This window comes from Thamnophis elegans, chromosome 11 (genome assembly GCF_009769535.1).
Source record: "Thamnophis elegans isolate rThaEle1 chromosome 11, rThaEle1.pri, whole genome shotgun sequence".
In the NCBI taxonomy this organism is placed as follows: Eukaryota; Metazoa; Chordata; class Lepidosauria; order Squamata; family Colubridae; genus Thamnophis; species Thamnophis elegans.
This window is the reverse complement of record NC_045551.1, coordinates 30,838,300-30,855,252: the sequence shown is the minus strand read 5'-3', so window position 1 is coordinate 30,855,252 and position 16,953 is coordinate 30,838,300. Positions and strand designations below refer to the sequence as shown.

Here is a 16,953-nt window from a genome sequence, read left to right as displayed (position 1 = left end):
CGCTTTAAAACGGCGCCGCGGCAGAAAGCCGACTTCAATTAAGGTAAGCTTTAGGATTAGGTTTAGGGGTTTGTTTTAGGGTTAGGTTTAGCGTTAGGTTTAGGGTTAGGTTTAGGGTACTGAGTGCTTGGGAATGCGCGAATTTGCCCTCCGCGATTATGTCATCGCGGTAGGGTCGCATTTTTCCTTAGCGCTTAGAACGGCGCGAATTAGTCTTCGCGCTTATGTTTCCGTGGATAAGGGCTTCGCGGATTTGTGGTGGAACCAATAATATTTGCTTGGTTTATACATAATAGAATCTCTGAACCTAACTGTAGCTTCAGCAATGATGACTGAGTGTAGTGGAGCATTGACTTAATGCCTAAATTCATTCTATGATATTTGATATTTTAGGCTATGAAGAGGAAGTTTTCCTAGCTGGCCTTTTCATGGTTATCTCTATTAGATTGTCCTTTTATGTTCTTGTAAGAAAGTTGAGACAAAGTTCATAAACAAAGTTTAAGGTACAGCCAATATTATATTACATTTGATACACAACTGTACTTATGAAGAAACAAGTTCATGTAAAATTTATTATAGGAGAGACTATTTTTAATTATGACACTAGAGACCAAAATTTGTTTATAAGATGTATGTAGAGCAAGATTTGTTTCTTAAGTGCTCAACCAGCACCAAATTAATCAAATATAAAACAAAGTAAGATCACAAATTGCCTCACTTAATGTGCTACTGGTCCCAATTGTGGTTGCTAAATGAGACTCCGTGTAATCAATTCTAGTAGAAAGGAACTTAATAGATTGAGAAGAAAATAGTGTAAAGCTATGAAATTGTGCTGAGAACTCCCCTTCCTCCTAAGTGGAAGGTGACTAAAAAGTTGTCTGAATAGAGAATGCATGTGGCCTGTGAGCATTGTTTGAAAAGTCAATAAATTTGCTGCTTCTATCCCAAAAAATGCTACCAAGCATTTTCAACTCCTCCAGGGCTCACTACCATGACCACTAGTTTCAAGCTTGCCACTGCTTGGCTTGCTACTATACAGCTGATTGGCACACTAAATATTTTCAGCCTGCTCTCTGATATTAAGTATTCATTGCACATTTTATTTTGCCTTGTTTCCAGTATATGATTTCCAGATAGTACTGGCCACTTGTCCATCTCAGTTTAGCCCAAAAGGTCCATAACTCAAATGAAAAGGTCCAGGATGTGATATCTGACATTTTCTGCTTCATGTTGTTGGCACTAGCATCAAGTGGGGATTATAGATAAAGTTTCTATAAAATTACCATAACAGAATAGCTAGAAGACTTTGATGGATTGTTGTTTTAGAGGCTGGTTCTACTTTCATTGACATATCTAGATAGGACTTATAATTGTTATACAGGTAATCCTCAATTTACAATCACAGTTGGGACAGTAAGCATTGTGATCGTTAAATGAGTTGCATCTAATTTTTTAAACATTTTTGCCACAGTCGTTAAGCAAATCTTCATAGGTCGTTGAGTGAATCCAGCTTCTCCCACTGAATTTTCTTCTTAGAAGCCATTGGGAAAGTTGCAAATGATGATAATGTGACCCTGCGATGCTGCAACCATCATAAATTCATGCTTATAATCCAGTTTTTTTAATCCAATGTCTTGGATTCCACTACTTTCATATTTGTTTCACATCTGTCGTTGCTTGTGGCTACTAATTTCTGGCCTCATCTTCAAAGACCTTTAATATTTCAAATGTTATGTTTTGTGTTATTTTACAGATCCCAATTAAAAGCAAAGGCAGTGTTCTTTTGTTGTCATTTTGTTCTTTTTACCTGGAATCTCTAATCCCCTTTAGTGTTCAATTTAAATTATAAACTTTTCAATTTGTTTTATGATTACAGTAGGCAAAGTACTTTTGGTTTTCAGAAAAAGCTATTCACTCCCATAATTCAGTTGTAAAAGTTTCAATATTCTATGCTTATCTGGACCATTAATTGTTTATAATTTTCTTGGTTCAAAATCTTATTTAGCTTTAAGATTTTGAACCAAGAAAATGTTCAACTTAAAATTCTTACATTTATAGATATTTTTTCTTTTATTCAGAAATGAAAATACATTCACTAGGTAGGTTTTCAAGCTTGTCATTTTGAAAATCTCTAATAGCTTTTTGATGGTTAGATAAGCCATTTGCAAAAATGATTAGAAGATTAACAAACTTTGTAGCCATTAAAAGGCCCTGCCACAGTTGTAGCATTAATCTCTTTATCTCCCAGTACTCACACCCACAGGAGGCCAACGTCCTGCGGTCTCCTTATGTGGAGCAGCCATCCCAAGTACACGTGGAGGATCTTCTATCAACTTGTTGTCCAGTCAGATTCTAAGGAAACATTGGTTCTTTGCTGTGGTCATCTCCATTCCCCATGGAGACGTGTGTAACTTGCTGTGCCTCCGCTGGAAGTCAAAGCAATCTTTATCCTAACTATATTCCAGCACCTCTGTTCTTAGTCCTTTGAGGCAGTCCAGACAAGAAACACAAATCCTGAGTACTAAGACTACTTTATTGTAAGGTTACATTAACAGAAGTTTACAAGTTTAAAAACACTTCTCCCTATCCTTACTTTTACTTTCCAGAAAAACAGGGAGGGTCTCTTCTTAAATACTTTCTTTCTTTCTGAGTGCTGAGATATCTTTCACATGATGGTTGTCTAGGCTGTAGCTCTTCCTTCTTTCTCCCAAGGTCATTCTCATATTCCATTATACATTCTTAATTCTAGTTAGAAAATGCAAATAGTAAAGATTATTAATCAGTGTAGATTCCCATTTACATTTTGTGAGCTTGGTACCCTTCACACTCTTGCTGTATAACTTACAACTACTTCCTTCAAAAAAGAGGACTAGTATGCCACATGAACCTGTTCTACTAATTAATTAGTACAATTAGTTCATCTAATCTTGTTTCCTGTCTGGTTTACCTTGGAGGGCTGATAATTCATAGGATCAGACATGTGAAATGAATTGGGAAATGAGAATCATTTAATCTCTACATTATTACTCAGTTGATGTGTCTTATTTCTCCACAACTAATCCAGTTATATATACTTCTATAGAAAAGGATAATTTAAAGTAACATTACTTTTTGAAAAGTTGAATCTTCTTAGTTAAATATTGATCAGTGACACCATAAGAGTCATGGTAAAGTAACAGACTTTATTACATAGGTAGGTTCAAATGTAGTTTTCATTTCACAAACAGACTAAAAATGAAACAGCAATTAAAAATGTACTCAGAAAGAAAAAACAAGAACGCGAGAGCATATTTTATTTTCCTAAGCATTTTTAAATTATAGGGCAGCCCATTAAAATAGTGCCCAAGAGTTGAATTATTACGCTACAGTATTATTAAACTTGCTTTTTAACAGCTAACCTCCTGACAAAGAAAGCTGTAGAGAGTTGCCAAATTACACCATGGAAAGCAGATGCTCTTTTATAATTAGAATTGCATATGCCTTATTTGCAAATGAGCACTGCTGTATCTTAGGCCAGCATTTCTCAACCTTGGTAATATTAAGATGCATGGACTTCACACTGAGTGGGGAATTCTAGGAGTTGAAATCCACACATTTTAAAGTTGCCAAGGTTGAGAAACATTGCCTTAGACAAGGTCTCCCTATTTCGGTCACAACATGATACTCTTTATTACATAAAAGGCACTGTACCATTTTTAAACATCAGGATCATAGTGCCATATGCCACTAACAAACACACCAACACTGTCTTTCTAACTGATTACGATTACACCTTTTGTTCTGATGCAAACATCAGAGAAACAGGTACAGTTTACAGTAGTCTTCTCCTGTTAAACAGAAGATACACTGCTTAAGTCCAAATAAATGGCTTTTATCCGATGATCTCTAGCTTGGCCATGCTGATTGGGGATGTTAATAATGGTAGTTTAACACATCTGGAAGACATCGGCCTGGGAAAGTTTACAATAGCCTGAGACAGATTCTATCAATACTTCTTGGGCAATTGTACAGCAGTTTGTAACTTCACTAGACCCATTCAATATTCTTCACATTTGTAATAGAAGAATGTTACTGTCTACAGATGTCTACTGGAGAATATTAAGGGCACGATGCAAAAAACATGTATTTTAGACAGCAACAGCTCAGCTTGTGATGCAACCACAGGACTCACACTGAAAGTCTCAAAAAGTTGTGTGTGTATGTGTATGTATGTATGTATGTATGTATATATATATATATATATATATATATATATATATATATATATATATATATATATATATATATATATTCCTTTCCTTGTCAGATACAGAATAATTTAATGTCAAACTTTACTAATACAAATGTTCTTGAAATGAGAAGGGACTTTTTTCTTCCTTTTTCCCCCCAACAAGTCCAGGAAAATGTTCATATGGAAATTTCGTCCTTTTTTCCAACTACTTTTTTCTCGAGTATAAGTCAACACTGCATCTTTTGTCCCTGACAAAAGTGACCAAAGACTTCTGATGAAAAGGCCTTCCGTGGGTCAGAAATATTTTAGACGCCGGGACGCTTAATATCCCCACAGTGCATAGAATTAGAGGAACTATGACATTTAGCTTTTCATTTCAAGGTTGTGTTTTTCCCTTAATACGACAACCTTAGACATTTTCCATTTTAGAAATTCTCAGCATCTCGATTTTTTTTTTTTTTAAGAAAGACACAGGAGTGGGGGGGGGGCAAGGACATCTTGAGACTTTAAAAAAACTTACATTGTACAAGGGACATTAATTTACTCGATAAGTGTCTCCACTTACAACTGGCCTGCAGATAGTGTGGATTTGGGGGCACTGGACCTATCCTTTACTGCTCCATATGCCAAGCAGTCTTCATGCATCCATCGGAAACACGAGCCGAGTTCCTCTGCTCATCACCTCAGGTGCTTCTGTTCCCAGATCACTTTCCAAGGCTTCTTCAGAGCTACTCTTTGCCTTCCTGCCATCCAGGTTGATAACAGCACCATGGGAACTAGAGGAGCCATTAGCAGTTATTGTTGTGTCTCCGTAGGTCAGTGTCAAGTCACTGTCATTCAAGATAAAATCAGAATCTTCGTCTCTAAGCTGTTCTTGGTTCTGAAATGTGTTCAAGAAGGTTTTTAAGGAAAACAGCAGAAACATCCATTGCATGTTAATGGAATGGTCAGAAACTTGGTGCAGCTACATCCCTCATATGGAAGAGGCTATGTTTTGGGAGTAGCTTTGGCGTATACTTGTTTAACAGTTCCATCTATTCCCTCCCCCTCTACCAAACAGAGATGTATTGTCAATACTGTCAGCTCTTAGAAATAGTCCATATCAGAAAAATCAATGCTATTTTTATTAAAAGATTGGAGCAAGATTCTTGAAAGATTGAATGCACCTATTCCTTCCCTGCTTTTAGCTAAAAAAAAACTAGAGGAAATTAGCAAGACATTCACAAATGTCATTCCAGCTTTGGACTTCATTTCTCTTGTCTGATTACTATCATGTGAACTTCTTATTTTTCACAGCCTACTACAGGTATTGAAAGAAATTTTCCTTTGGGCATTTGTTTTTGTTTTTATTGATTTTTATTTTGTTCTAAATGGCATTGAAAGGTAGCCTTTCAATAAAACTATTACCAGAGTCCAATCCAACAATATGGTCTGTTGTGCTATCTGGGCTACAAAAATCCAGGTGACCTCTAGATGCCAGCAAAGAGATCAGAGATCCCAATTCTTTTCTGCCATCTAATAGTTATCCTTTTTCTATTTTTAGCAGCTAAGATATGACATAAGTTACGTAGATATCGTAGCTTCATATCTTATAAACATCCCTTTTTGTTTAATTTTCCATCTACAGTGAACCTCTACCAGTAGTCCTCAACTTACAACCACAATTGATGCAGTTGTAAAATGAATCATCACATGACCAGACTCAATTTAATGACCATTTTTGCCATGGTCAATAAGCAAATCATTATGGTCTAACCAAATCTGGCTTTCCAAACTGACTTTGTTTGTCAAAAGCCATCTGGGAAGGTCACAAATCATGATTATAGGACTGCAAAAGGCTACAACTATCATAAATGTGAACCAGTTGCCAAGCACCCAAATAGCGATCAACTGAGAGCAGGGATGGTGCAATGGTTGTAACTTCAAGGACAGGTCATAAATAACTTTTTCCAACGCCACCATAATTTCAAACTGTTGTTAAATGAATGGTCATAAATCGAGGACTACCTGTACTTATTTTGCAAAGTACTATGAATCGGGTATTTTCATGTGCATATTTTGTACAAGAGGTGATCTATATTTGTCCTCTACTGCATGATAGAGGATACCATATGAATACTTCAATAATCTGTTCAGCCTCATTTCAGCAAACTAATCTGATTTGTACTGATCTGTTTTGACCATCATGATTTAGATAATAAATGAAATCACAGGATAAATGATGTTTCCAGCTGTGTGTTTGGAGAAAAAAATTCTTTTGGAGAAAAACCAGTTTTTCTGGAAAAATCTGTTTGGAAATGTATATTCATATGTCACCGTAGGAGGCTTTTATTAAATAAAAAAAGAGGTTGGTATGAAAATAGCTAGGAAATCACCCTGGGCGACAGGAAGAAATGACAGTATCAAGACAGTAGTTAGATAAGTAGGGCTTGAGGCAAGGCCAAGAAAAGGAGTTGAGAAAACATCTGAGTGAATCCCTGATTTACATGGAATTAAAGTATGCGTTGGGGGAAGCAGATTACAATTTGCAAGACTCTGATATAAAAGGAGCCTTGTCCTACATGGCATTCATTTCTTAGTCTGGTCTACCTTGTTGGGTTTACAACAGCAGAGAATTTATGAAAATTGTCATTGGAGGGAGGCAATCAGAAATATCTCCTAAATTAGTGTATCTAAACTAGTGCATTCTATATTTTGTGTGGAGCTCCTTAAATGGAATACAAAAGAGGTTGCTGCCTGGGCACCTCAGACTCTGATGACGAAACCAACAATAAACACTCAAGTTCTTGAGCTGTCCGACAAATTGCTGCCTGAGAAATTGCAGGCCGCCGAAACTATGCTACTGGAGAAGACACAGCTGCAACCAATCTTAGAAGATGAGGACTCTGAGTTGTCACCCCACCCAGTGCAAGCACTCCAGAGAACAGAGCAGAGCAAAGGCACTCTGCAAGGCTCCTTGCCAGAAAGGAACTTTGTTCTTCCACCTGAGCAACACCGACGTTGCTTCTATTTAAGAAGTCCAGAAAACTCAAGACTCTCCATTTGTTGATCTAGATTTTGTGTGCCTTGTCCCTTGACTCAAAATATCCTCACCGTGATTCTGGATCTGGACTGGCGGATGACTCTGTTATGACATTGGGTTCTTGGACTTCTGCCCACTCTTGTGCCTGCTGTTTTGCATTTAGAAACTTGCTGGCCTTTAAGGGACTTGATTTGATTTGTGTGGGGGAGGGGGTGTTTGCATGTACATTTCCTTTGGCTGCTTGTTTTATTTGCTTGGAAACTTCACAGTAAATTTGCAAACCTCCCTATGTATTTGTGAATGCATGGCCTGAGACAGGACCCTTGCTGATAGATGATTCACTGATTGATTAGTTAGATGCCACTTCAATTACCTATTGCAATCAAATAAAATAAGCATTTAAAAATGGACTCATTGTTTGTTTGGTACGCAACGCACAAGCTTGAACTTGTGAGTGTTGGCTACCTTGTGACTGATTATGTTACTCCTTATGGAGAAATGTGTTTGGTATTCTCGTTTTTGCTTCTCATTGCACCTCCCAGAACCAATTAACAGTGTCAACGGTGTTACGGCAGTCCTCAACTTACAACAGTTGGCTTAGCGACTGTTCAAAGTTACAATGAGCCTGAAAAAAGTGACTCATGACCATTTTTCACCCTTATGACCATTGCAGCATCCCCATGGTCATGTATTTACATACAGATGCTCAATCACTGATTCACATTTATGAGGATCTCAGGTCATTGTTCCCCTTTTGTGACCTTCTGACAAGCAAAGTTAATGGGGAAGCCATATTCACTTAACAAACGAGTTACTGATTTAACAACTGTGGCGATTCACTTAACAAATCTGGCAAGAAAAGTTGTAAAATGGGCCAAAACGAACTTTAAAAATTTCTCACTTAGCAACATACATTTGGGGTTCAATTGTGGTCATAAATCGAGGACTACCTGTACTGTAACCATATTAAATTAAATTAAGTCATTTAGTTTTGTCATATGCACCTGTCTTAACATAGCATACTCCAAGGGTAGCTACAGGCCAAAAATGAAAACCAAGCACCTTGCTTTCTACAATATTGTATGAGACAAAGGAAAGGATAAATATTTTCAAGGATGTCTTAATTAATGCTCTAAATGGCTAACTCTCCCATTAAAAAAAGAATAAAAAATCATTGTATTATTCTCTAAAGATTCTTTCCTTGTTTTCCCCAGAAGTAAAGCACATTTGTTCTCCTTATTTCTTCCCAATGTGCTTATAAGAAGAGGAAACCTAAAATTGCATTCTTTATTAAGTTTCTGCTTTCTAAAAGTATTTTGTTTTAGATTAATTTACAGATTTTTTTCAGAAACAGTGTAATCGTAGGGACTTTTTTTCTTTTTCTTTTATACATGTAGACTAAATTCTTCACTTAATCTCCATATTCAATATTAAATAGAAAAACCATGTTAAAAATTTAACATGGAGTCCCAGTAATCCAAAACATTCTTTGGAGGCAGAGAGAAAAACAATCCATCTGGATCCCTGGAGACTTGAAAATGTTCCAAAAATAACCTGATGCTGGCCTCTCCGATTCCTTGCATTCTTGCAGATAAGATCTCCTAAATTCACTTGAGAAGTATCTGGCTCTATTTGCTTCACTAATAACAACACTCGTTGGACTGATATACTCCTATAACTAAACATAGCCATGCATAATTTCCATACTGATGTCCTATTCCAGGGGTCTCCAACCTTGGCAAGTTAAAGACTTGTGGACTTCAACTCCCAGAATTCTGGGAGTTGAAGTCCACAAGTCTTTAACTTGCCAAGGTTGGAAAGTCCTGTCCTATTCTACATCAAAGCAGATACATTTGCAGCTAGGGCAAAATGGATGCATGATTCTGATGAGAGGACAGTGTGAAAGAAATATAGACCAGGCCTCGGAAGTAGGAAAGGAATGTGTGAATTGTTAAGGGAAGGGGGAGAGTTTCTGAAAATATGAGTCAGTCCTGAGAAAGAGGAAAAAGAGAGAGAGAAAACCTCAAAACAACCTCACGTTGATTTTGTTTGGTATAAATTAGGGAGAGACAAATTCTGATAGGCTTTCAAAATTTGTTCATCTACTTTACAACAATAAAGATCTTGGAATCCTTACCTTGTCTGTTTTTCCACCTCACCTCAAAAGGTTGATACACCCCATTTCTGTCCAGATGTGCAAGCAAACTTTATTAAAATGTATTAAAATTGCATCGTGATTTCCTGGAATATTTACCCTTCTTCTCATTCAGTTCCTTTCTCCCCACCCACCACCACCTCAATCTCATGCTGCTTAAGAATTTGGTAGGCAACAAAATGCACTTACCTCATAAACCTGGGGACTAGTTAAACAACGAGCTATCAATCCACACCAACCTGGAAGAGTTGTTGTGAGAGGTGGACCACTGTGGGTCAAAATGGGCTTGAGGTATCTGCCACATTTTATTAAGGAAAATACACCTACCAAGCAACCATGTGCAAATTGTTCAAATTGTTCAAACTATCATTAATAAGGTAAAGGTTCCCCTCACACATACCATATTTTTCGGAGTATAAGTCATATTTTTCCCTCAAAAAAGAGGCTGAAAATCTGCGTCTTATACCCTGAATACAGCATTTTTTACCTCCCAGTACCCCGCCCCTTCACCAAAATGGCGTGCATAGCTTTTAGGAGGCTTTCAGAGTTCTCCTGGGGGCTGGGGAGGGCAGAAATGAGCAGAAAATGGACGATTTTTTGTTCAATTTTGTCCCCCCAGCCCCCCAGGAGAACTCTATAAGCCTCCTAAAGACTATCCATGCCCTTTTTTGACACAAAGGGGGCCAATTTTCACAAAAAAATGGCTCATTTTTGGGGGGGCCATCCCACAGGAGCACTCTACAAGCCTCATAAAGGCTATTCATGCCCCCACCCTTTTTTTGAAAAAATCGGGCCCATTTTTGCAAAAAACAGGCCATTTTGGGGAGGTTTGCAGAATACAAAAACTTTTTTTTAAATTTGCTTCTTCAAAACCTTGGTGTGTCCTATACTCTGGTGTGTCTTATACTCTGAACAATAGGGTATGTGCTAGTCATTCCCGGCTCTAGGGGATGGTGCTCACCTCCATTTCAAAGCTGAAGAGCCAGCGCTGTCCAAAGACATCTCCAGGGTCATGTGGCCGGCATGATTGAACTCCGAAGGCACACGGAATGCTGTTCTTTTCCACCAAAGGTGGTCCCTATTTTTCTACTTGCATTTTTACATGCTTTCGAACTGCTAGATTGGCAGAAGCTGGGACAAATAACGGGAGCTCACTCTGTTACACTGTGCTAGGGATTCGGACCGCCGAACTGCCAACCTTTCTGATCGACAAGCTCAGCTCAGCGTCTACTGAGCCACTATGTCCCTTTGAGCCACCTTAATTAATAGATACACCACATCCCACTATTAATAGATACAGTAATTTCAGCCCATTCTTCTACTGAACTATGAATTATGAATAGAGCTAGCCACCAGGTATCAGGCATCATAAGGAAAAAAGGAAAATGAAGAATTAATGGGACAAAAGGTAATCAACCATCAGTCAGACCATAGCGCTGATTAAATAAAGAAGCCTTCAGAGCACATTAACTAACTCCAGTGTAAAAACAAGCTGTGAAACTAGTAGAGGAACCATCTGTAAAAACTATTTATAAACCAAATTCCAAATGTTAGTTTCAAGATTAATATAGGCATCTTGAGTGTAACAGTTAAATTCAGCAGTGATGTACTCAAGTGCAGTCAACAACCATCTCATGGTCTGGACCAACTTTCTGAAACTTTCTGAAATGAATCTGGAAGATGTAGAATAACATGTTCATAATGTTTTCTTGTAGCTGAGCTGCTCTAATAGGAATTCTTCACATATTCTGTCTTGTACCTCTTGGAGGGATAGGCCATATTGGTTTTTGCTCACAATAAGAGTGATTCATTTGGCTACTTCATTTCTGTTCTGGAGCATAATAGAAACTTCATTTAGCAGTTGTTTTTACATGGCCTGCTCAGACCAGACAAGGATTGGCAGTTTTACAATGGCTTCTTGTATTGCATAGACTTTTGTCTATTAAGAGTCTGGAAAGGATACTTGTGGTCAAAGCTGTACCAAAGCCTGAAGATCCATGCACTTTCCTGTTTTGTCCGATTCCTTCGTTCAGCATCTGGACCATCCTGGGCAGGAAAGATGATTTTGTTATGCAAGGAACATTGTCAAATAAAGGAATAATATAACTGAGTGTACGCAAGACAAAACTGATCAATGGCAATAGTTTTCCAGCAGATTTTTTTCTTTTCAAAGGGGTCAGAAACATAACACCTACAGACATGTTTAGAAAATGAAACTGGATGAGGGATACAACCCTGCACTTTGTTTGGAAATGTGTCCATCTTGCCAAATGAAAGCCAAAAAAGTCAAATAAAGGACATCTTGGGGAAGAGGGTATCCTTTTTTCCAGTTTCATTTCTGATACAAGAATGTAAAGTGACCATATCCATACAAAACCTGGAGTCCATTGTATGAAAATGTACAGAATACAGAATCTCATTACTAAATATACCAACTGGATCCAAGGTTTACCTGTACTTAAGCTATATGAGTTGTATGAAACATTTACAAACATGGAGTTCCTCCATAGGACTTAAAGGGAGGATGTATAGTAACTTATACTACTCCTATTTAGAGCATGAGTATCAGGATAGCATCCTGCCTTTTATCCTAATTATATAGCTCTAAACAGCATAAAAACTGTCAAAATGGAATTCTGGTTATAAGGAAGATCAGATGAAAAGTGTCTGTATAAACATAAATAAATATTATCAATAAATTATTTAACTAGCTATATGGTTTTCTTTCCTGAGATGAGTTTGGACAATTGCTGATAATTAGAAGATTCAGTCAGGGCAGTTGAAAACAGAAGGTAACAAAAAAGAAAGATCCTTAGGAGAGATTTGAAAAGGAAGTAAGATTATTCAAAAGGAACATTGTATTTCTCCCTCCACCATAATGGATATGGTGACTGTCAGGGATGTGGGACACTAAGCTTTAGCTGTTTTGATATGCAAAAACTAATTTTAAAAACATAAATTTAGGAATACTGTGGGTTGTGCGCCAGCTTTCCTGGACCAACAATCGCTACTCATGGTCACTCATGCCCTAGTCACTTCCCGTCTTGACTATTGCAACATGCTCTAAATGGAGCTGCCCTTGAAGAGCATCCAGTTGGTGCAAAATGCAGCAGCCCACATGGTTTTGTGCAGACCTCGGTGTGCACATGTGTCACCTCTCCTGTGGGAGCTGCATTGGTTGCTGATTTGCTTCCGGGTGCAATTCAAGGTGCTGGTTCCCTTCATGTCTTGGGACCAGGTTATCTGAGGGATCATCTCTTGCCGGTCACATAGAGTATATCCAACCCACCAGAGCAGGGAGGGAAGGAATGTTGCAGGTCCCATCCTCTAGAGCAGTGATGGCGAACCTATGACACGCGTGTCAGTGCTGACACGCGTAGCCATTTGGGGTGACACGCACAGGATTTCATGCGATTCATCCTCGGCTCCTGCACAGCCGCCGAGGATGAAAGAATCTGTGCTGGAGGAACGGGGGGGGGCGGGACATGTGATCTCCCCCGCCCACACTCACTTACTGTATCGCCGCCGCCCCTTTCTGAGCGCAGGGGCTGCTGGTAAGGTGTGTGTGCCGTGCGCACACACGTCATCAGCGCGGCGAGGGAGGACCTGCAGGAGAGGAGCGCGGGAACAGTGCGCGCCTCTCTCCAGTCAGGCCGGCACAGAGAGTCTACTCCTGGGACTGTCGGTTACGACCGCACCACAGCAGGGAACAGCGGAGTGCCAACGGGAACTGTGAGCGCCATTAGCAGCAACTATTGGGGTGCCATGGACTTGTAATTGCCCACAATAACTGAGATAAGTGAGGGGGAGGTTGTGTTAGCTTGTTAGGCTAGTTAACCCCTAATTGGCTATCTATAATTCTATCTTCTGTCACTGGCCCACTGATGGAGCACCCAAAAAATAAAAAACAAAGGTTAAGTAAAGGGAGTGGTAGTGGCAGTGGCCGACCCTTTCAAGAGACATGGAGCGAGATGTATGGCATTATAGAAAAAAATGGCAGATCATTTTGCGTTCTATGTACTGAAACGGTAGTAAGCAGAACGTGGAATATAAATAGACATTTTGAAACTAATCATTCCCAGCTCTTGGAAAAAAGTGAGGATGAAAGGAGGGAATACATTTCCAGGAAGCTACACCTTTATAAGATTATTATAAAATTATGTTTTTGTCGAAGTGACACACAACCCGAGTTATGCTCGATTTTTTGCCGATTTTTGACACACCACGCCAAAAAGGTTGCCCATCACTGCTCTAGAGAGATACAGGTGAAACTCGAAAAATTAGAATATTGTGCAAAAGTTCATTTATTTCAGTAATGCAACTTAAAAGGTGAAACTAATATATGAGACAGACTCATTACATGCAAAACAAGATAGTTCAAGCTGTGATTTGTCATAATTGTGATGATTATGGTGTACAGCTCATGCAAACCCCAAATCCACAATCTCAGAAAATTAGAATATGGTGAAAAGCTGCAATATTCTAGGCTCAAAGTGCCCCACTCTAATCAGCTAATTAAGCCATAACACCTGCAAAGGTTCCTGAGCCTTTAAATGGTCTCTCAGTCTGGTCAGTGGGAATCACAATCATGGGAAAGACTGCTGACCTGACAGTTGTGCAGAAAACCATCACTGGGACCCTCCTTAAGGAGGGAAAGCCTCAAAAGGTAATTGCAAAAGAAGTTGGATGTTCCCAAAGTGCTGTATCAAAGCGCATTAATGGAAAGTTATGTGGAAGGGAAAAGTGTGGAAGAAAAAGGTGCACAAGCAGCAGGGATGACTGCAGCCTGGAGAGGATTGTCAGGAAAAGGCCATTCAAAAGTGTTGGGGACTTTCACAAGAAGTGGACTGAGGCTGGAGTCAGTGCATCAAGAGCCACCACACACAGATGGATCCTGGACATGGGCTTCAAATGTCGTATTCTTCTTGTCAAGCCGCTCCTGAACAACAAACAACGTCTGAAGCGTCTTACCTGGGCTAAAGAAAAACAGATCTGGTCTGTTGCTCAGTGGTCCAAAGTCCTCTTTTCTGATGAAAGCAACTTTTGCATCTCATTTGGAAACCAAGGACCCAGAGTATGGAGAAAGAATGGAGAGGCACACACTGCAAGATGCTTGAAGTCCAGTGTGAAGTTTCCGCAGTCTGTGTTTATTTGGGGAGCCATGTCATCTGCTGGTGTTGGTCCACTGTGCTTCATTAAGTCCAGGGTCAACGCAGATGTCTACCAGGAGATTTTGGATCACTTCATGCTTCCTTCCGCAGACGAGCTTTATGGGGATGCTGACTTCATTTTCCAGCAGGACTTGGCACCTGCCCACACTGCCAAAAGCACCAAAACCTGGTTCAATGACCGTAGGATTACTGTGCTTGATTGGCCAGCAAACTCGCCTGACCTGAACCCCATAGAGAATTTATGGGGCATTGCCAATAGAAAGATGAGAGACATGAGACTGAACAATGCAGAAGAGCTGAAGGCTGCTATTGAAGCATCCTGGTCTTCCATAACACCTCAGCAGTGCCACAGGCTGATAGATTCCATGCTGTGTCGCATTGAGGCAGCAATTGCTGCAAAAGAGGCCCAAACCAAGTACTGAGTACATATGCATCTTATACTTTTCAGAGGTCTGATATTGTTCTATGTACAATCCTTGTTTTATTGATTGCATGTAATATTCTAATTTTCTGAGATTGTGGATTTGGGGTTTTCATGAGCTGTAAGCCATAATCATCACAATTATGACAAATCATGGCTTGAACTATCTTGCTTTGCATGTAATGAGTCTATTAGTTTCACCTTTTAAGTTGCATTACTGAAATAAATGAACTTTTGCACAATATTCTAATTTTTCGAGTTTCAACTGTATACCTAGTGGGACCCAGAAGAAGGGCCTTTTCCGTGGTGGCTCCATCTCTCTGGAATATAATTCCCCCAGAGATTAGACTGGCCCCCACTCTAACACTCTTCTGGAAGGTGCTGAACACCTTGTTCTGCCAGCGGGCCTGGGAAATGCAGAGTGGGATGGAGCCCATTAAATGGCTCATGTGATGTGTGTCACCAGGGTGGGGATTATTTTATTATATTATTTTATTATATGATTCTCTTTTATTAGTTTTATTGCTTCTATATGAAGTTTTTATATTCTTGTAAGCTGCCTTGAGTCGCCATGTGCTAATAGGTAGCAAGATAAATTTCCTAAAACAAACAAACAAACACAAAATTGGATCTTCTTTGGCAAGAAATACATAAAATAGATATGGGGGCAACAAGGTGAGATGGCACAGCAGAAGAGGACAAAGATGAAAGAAAACAAGGCAATATGTGACTTCCTTCTTTCCCTTCCTTTCCCTATGTACATATAGAGTGGAACAAAATGGAAGATTAAACATCTAAAACTTTCTAACAAAGAACTTGGCTGCCCCATATACATACCACATTTTTCAGAGTATAAGATGCACCTTTTTCCCTCAAAAAAGAGGCTGAAAATCTGGCTGTGTCTTATACACTGAATACAGCTTTTTTTGCCTCCTGAAATCCTGCCCCCTTCACCAAAATAGCCGTGCATAGCTTTCAGGGAGCTCCTGGGGGATGGAGAAGGCAGAAATGAGCAATAAATGAACTGGGTTTTGCTAATTTTGCCCCCCCCCCAACCACCACCCATTCACGAAAAACAGGCTGTTTTTTGCTCGCTTTTGGCCCCCAACCCTCCCAGGAGCACTCTACAAGCCTCCTAAGGGCTATTCATGCCCCTTTTAAAAAATGTGCCTGTTTTTGCAAAAAATGTGCCGTTTTGGGGAGGTTTGTAGAGTCCCAAAACTTTTTTTTCCAAAACCTTGGTGCATCTTATACTCCGGTGTATCTTATACTCCGAAAAATACGGTATATATTGTAATACAAGGCTGAATCTTACCTGTGAAATTCACAACCACATGAGTTGATCACATGTTTAGGGTGGGGAGCGGAAATGTAGAATATGAATGCTGCTCAAACATGCTTGTATAGGAACATCACTGACCTGTTGAAAAAGTTAACTACTTACTCCTTGTAAGACTTGGAAGCTGTCATTGTTGGGTGGAGGGTCTTGATCAGGGTCAACTCCAACTCTGTAGAAATATCGGGAAACAAAGAGCAGGAGATAATTAACCGAATTAATACTTTTTCCACTGGGCTTGAGGCTAGTGGAAAAGATTTAGCATAGTGTACGTATGCATAGTACAAAGAGTACCAGAAAGTGTCTGGTAATATAATAAGTACCTACAGCATTGACTAGATGTTATCAGGGTCTGAGGACCAGTAGAGAAGCCACCACTCTACCGAATTCACCCTGTTCTCTCTCTCTCTCTCTCTCTCTCTCTCTCTCACACACACACACACACACACACACACACACACACACACACACACATCTCCTGCACTTATACCATGGTTTTAAATCAGTGCCCAGAGTTTAGGAGAATGTGACCGGAAGTCTCTAGTGACTACATCAATTCTGTAGAGGCTTCTTTGAGGAATTCAGTTATCAGAAGTGAAATAAAGACTGAAGAACCG

General features: G+C 39.4%; 1 protein-coding gene across 2 annotated transcripts in view; it reads right to left on the bottom strand.

Annotated features, from left to right (window-relative positions):
- Positions 1–3,162: 3,162 nt before the first annotated feature.
- Positions 3,163–16,953, bottom strand: part of SLC9A7 (solute carrier family 9 member A7) — a 68,433-nt gene continuing 54,642 nt past the window's right edge. For both annotated transcript variants that reach the window (XM_032226373.1, XM_032226372.1), the window contains 4 exons: positions 16,445–16,508; positions 11,372–11,454; positions 9,598–9,703; positions 3,163–5,111 (listed from right to left, as the gene is read on the bottom strand). In XM_032226373.1, the coding sequence (XP_032082264.1) occupies positions 4,869–5,111; positions 9,598–9,703; positions 11,372–11,454; positions 16,445–16,508 (496 nt within the window). In that variant the 3' untranslated portion in view covers positions 3,163–4,868. The remainder of the gene's footprint in view (positions 5,112–9,597; positions 9,704–11,371; positions 11,455–16,444; positions 16,509–16,953) is intronic.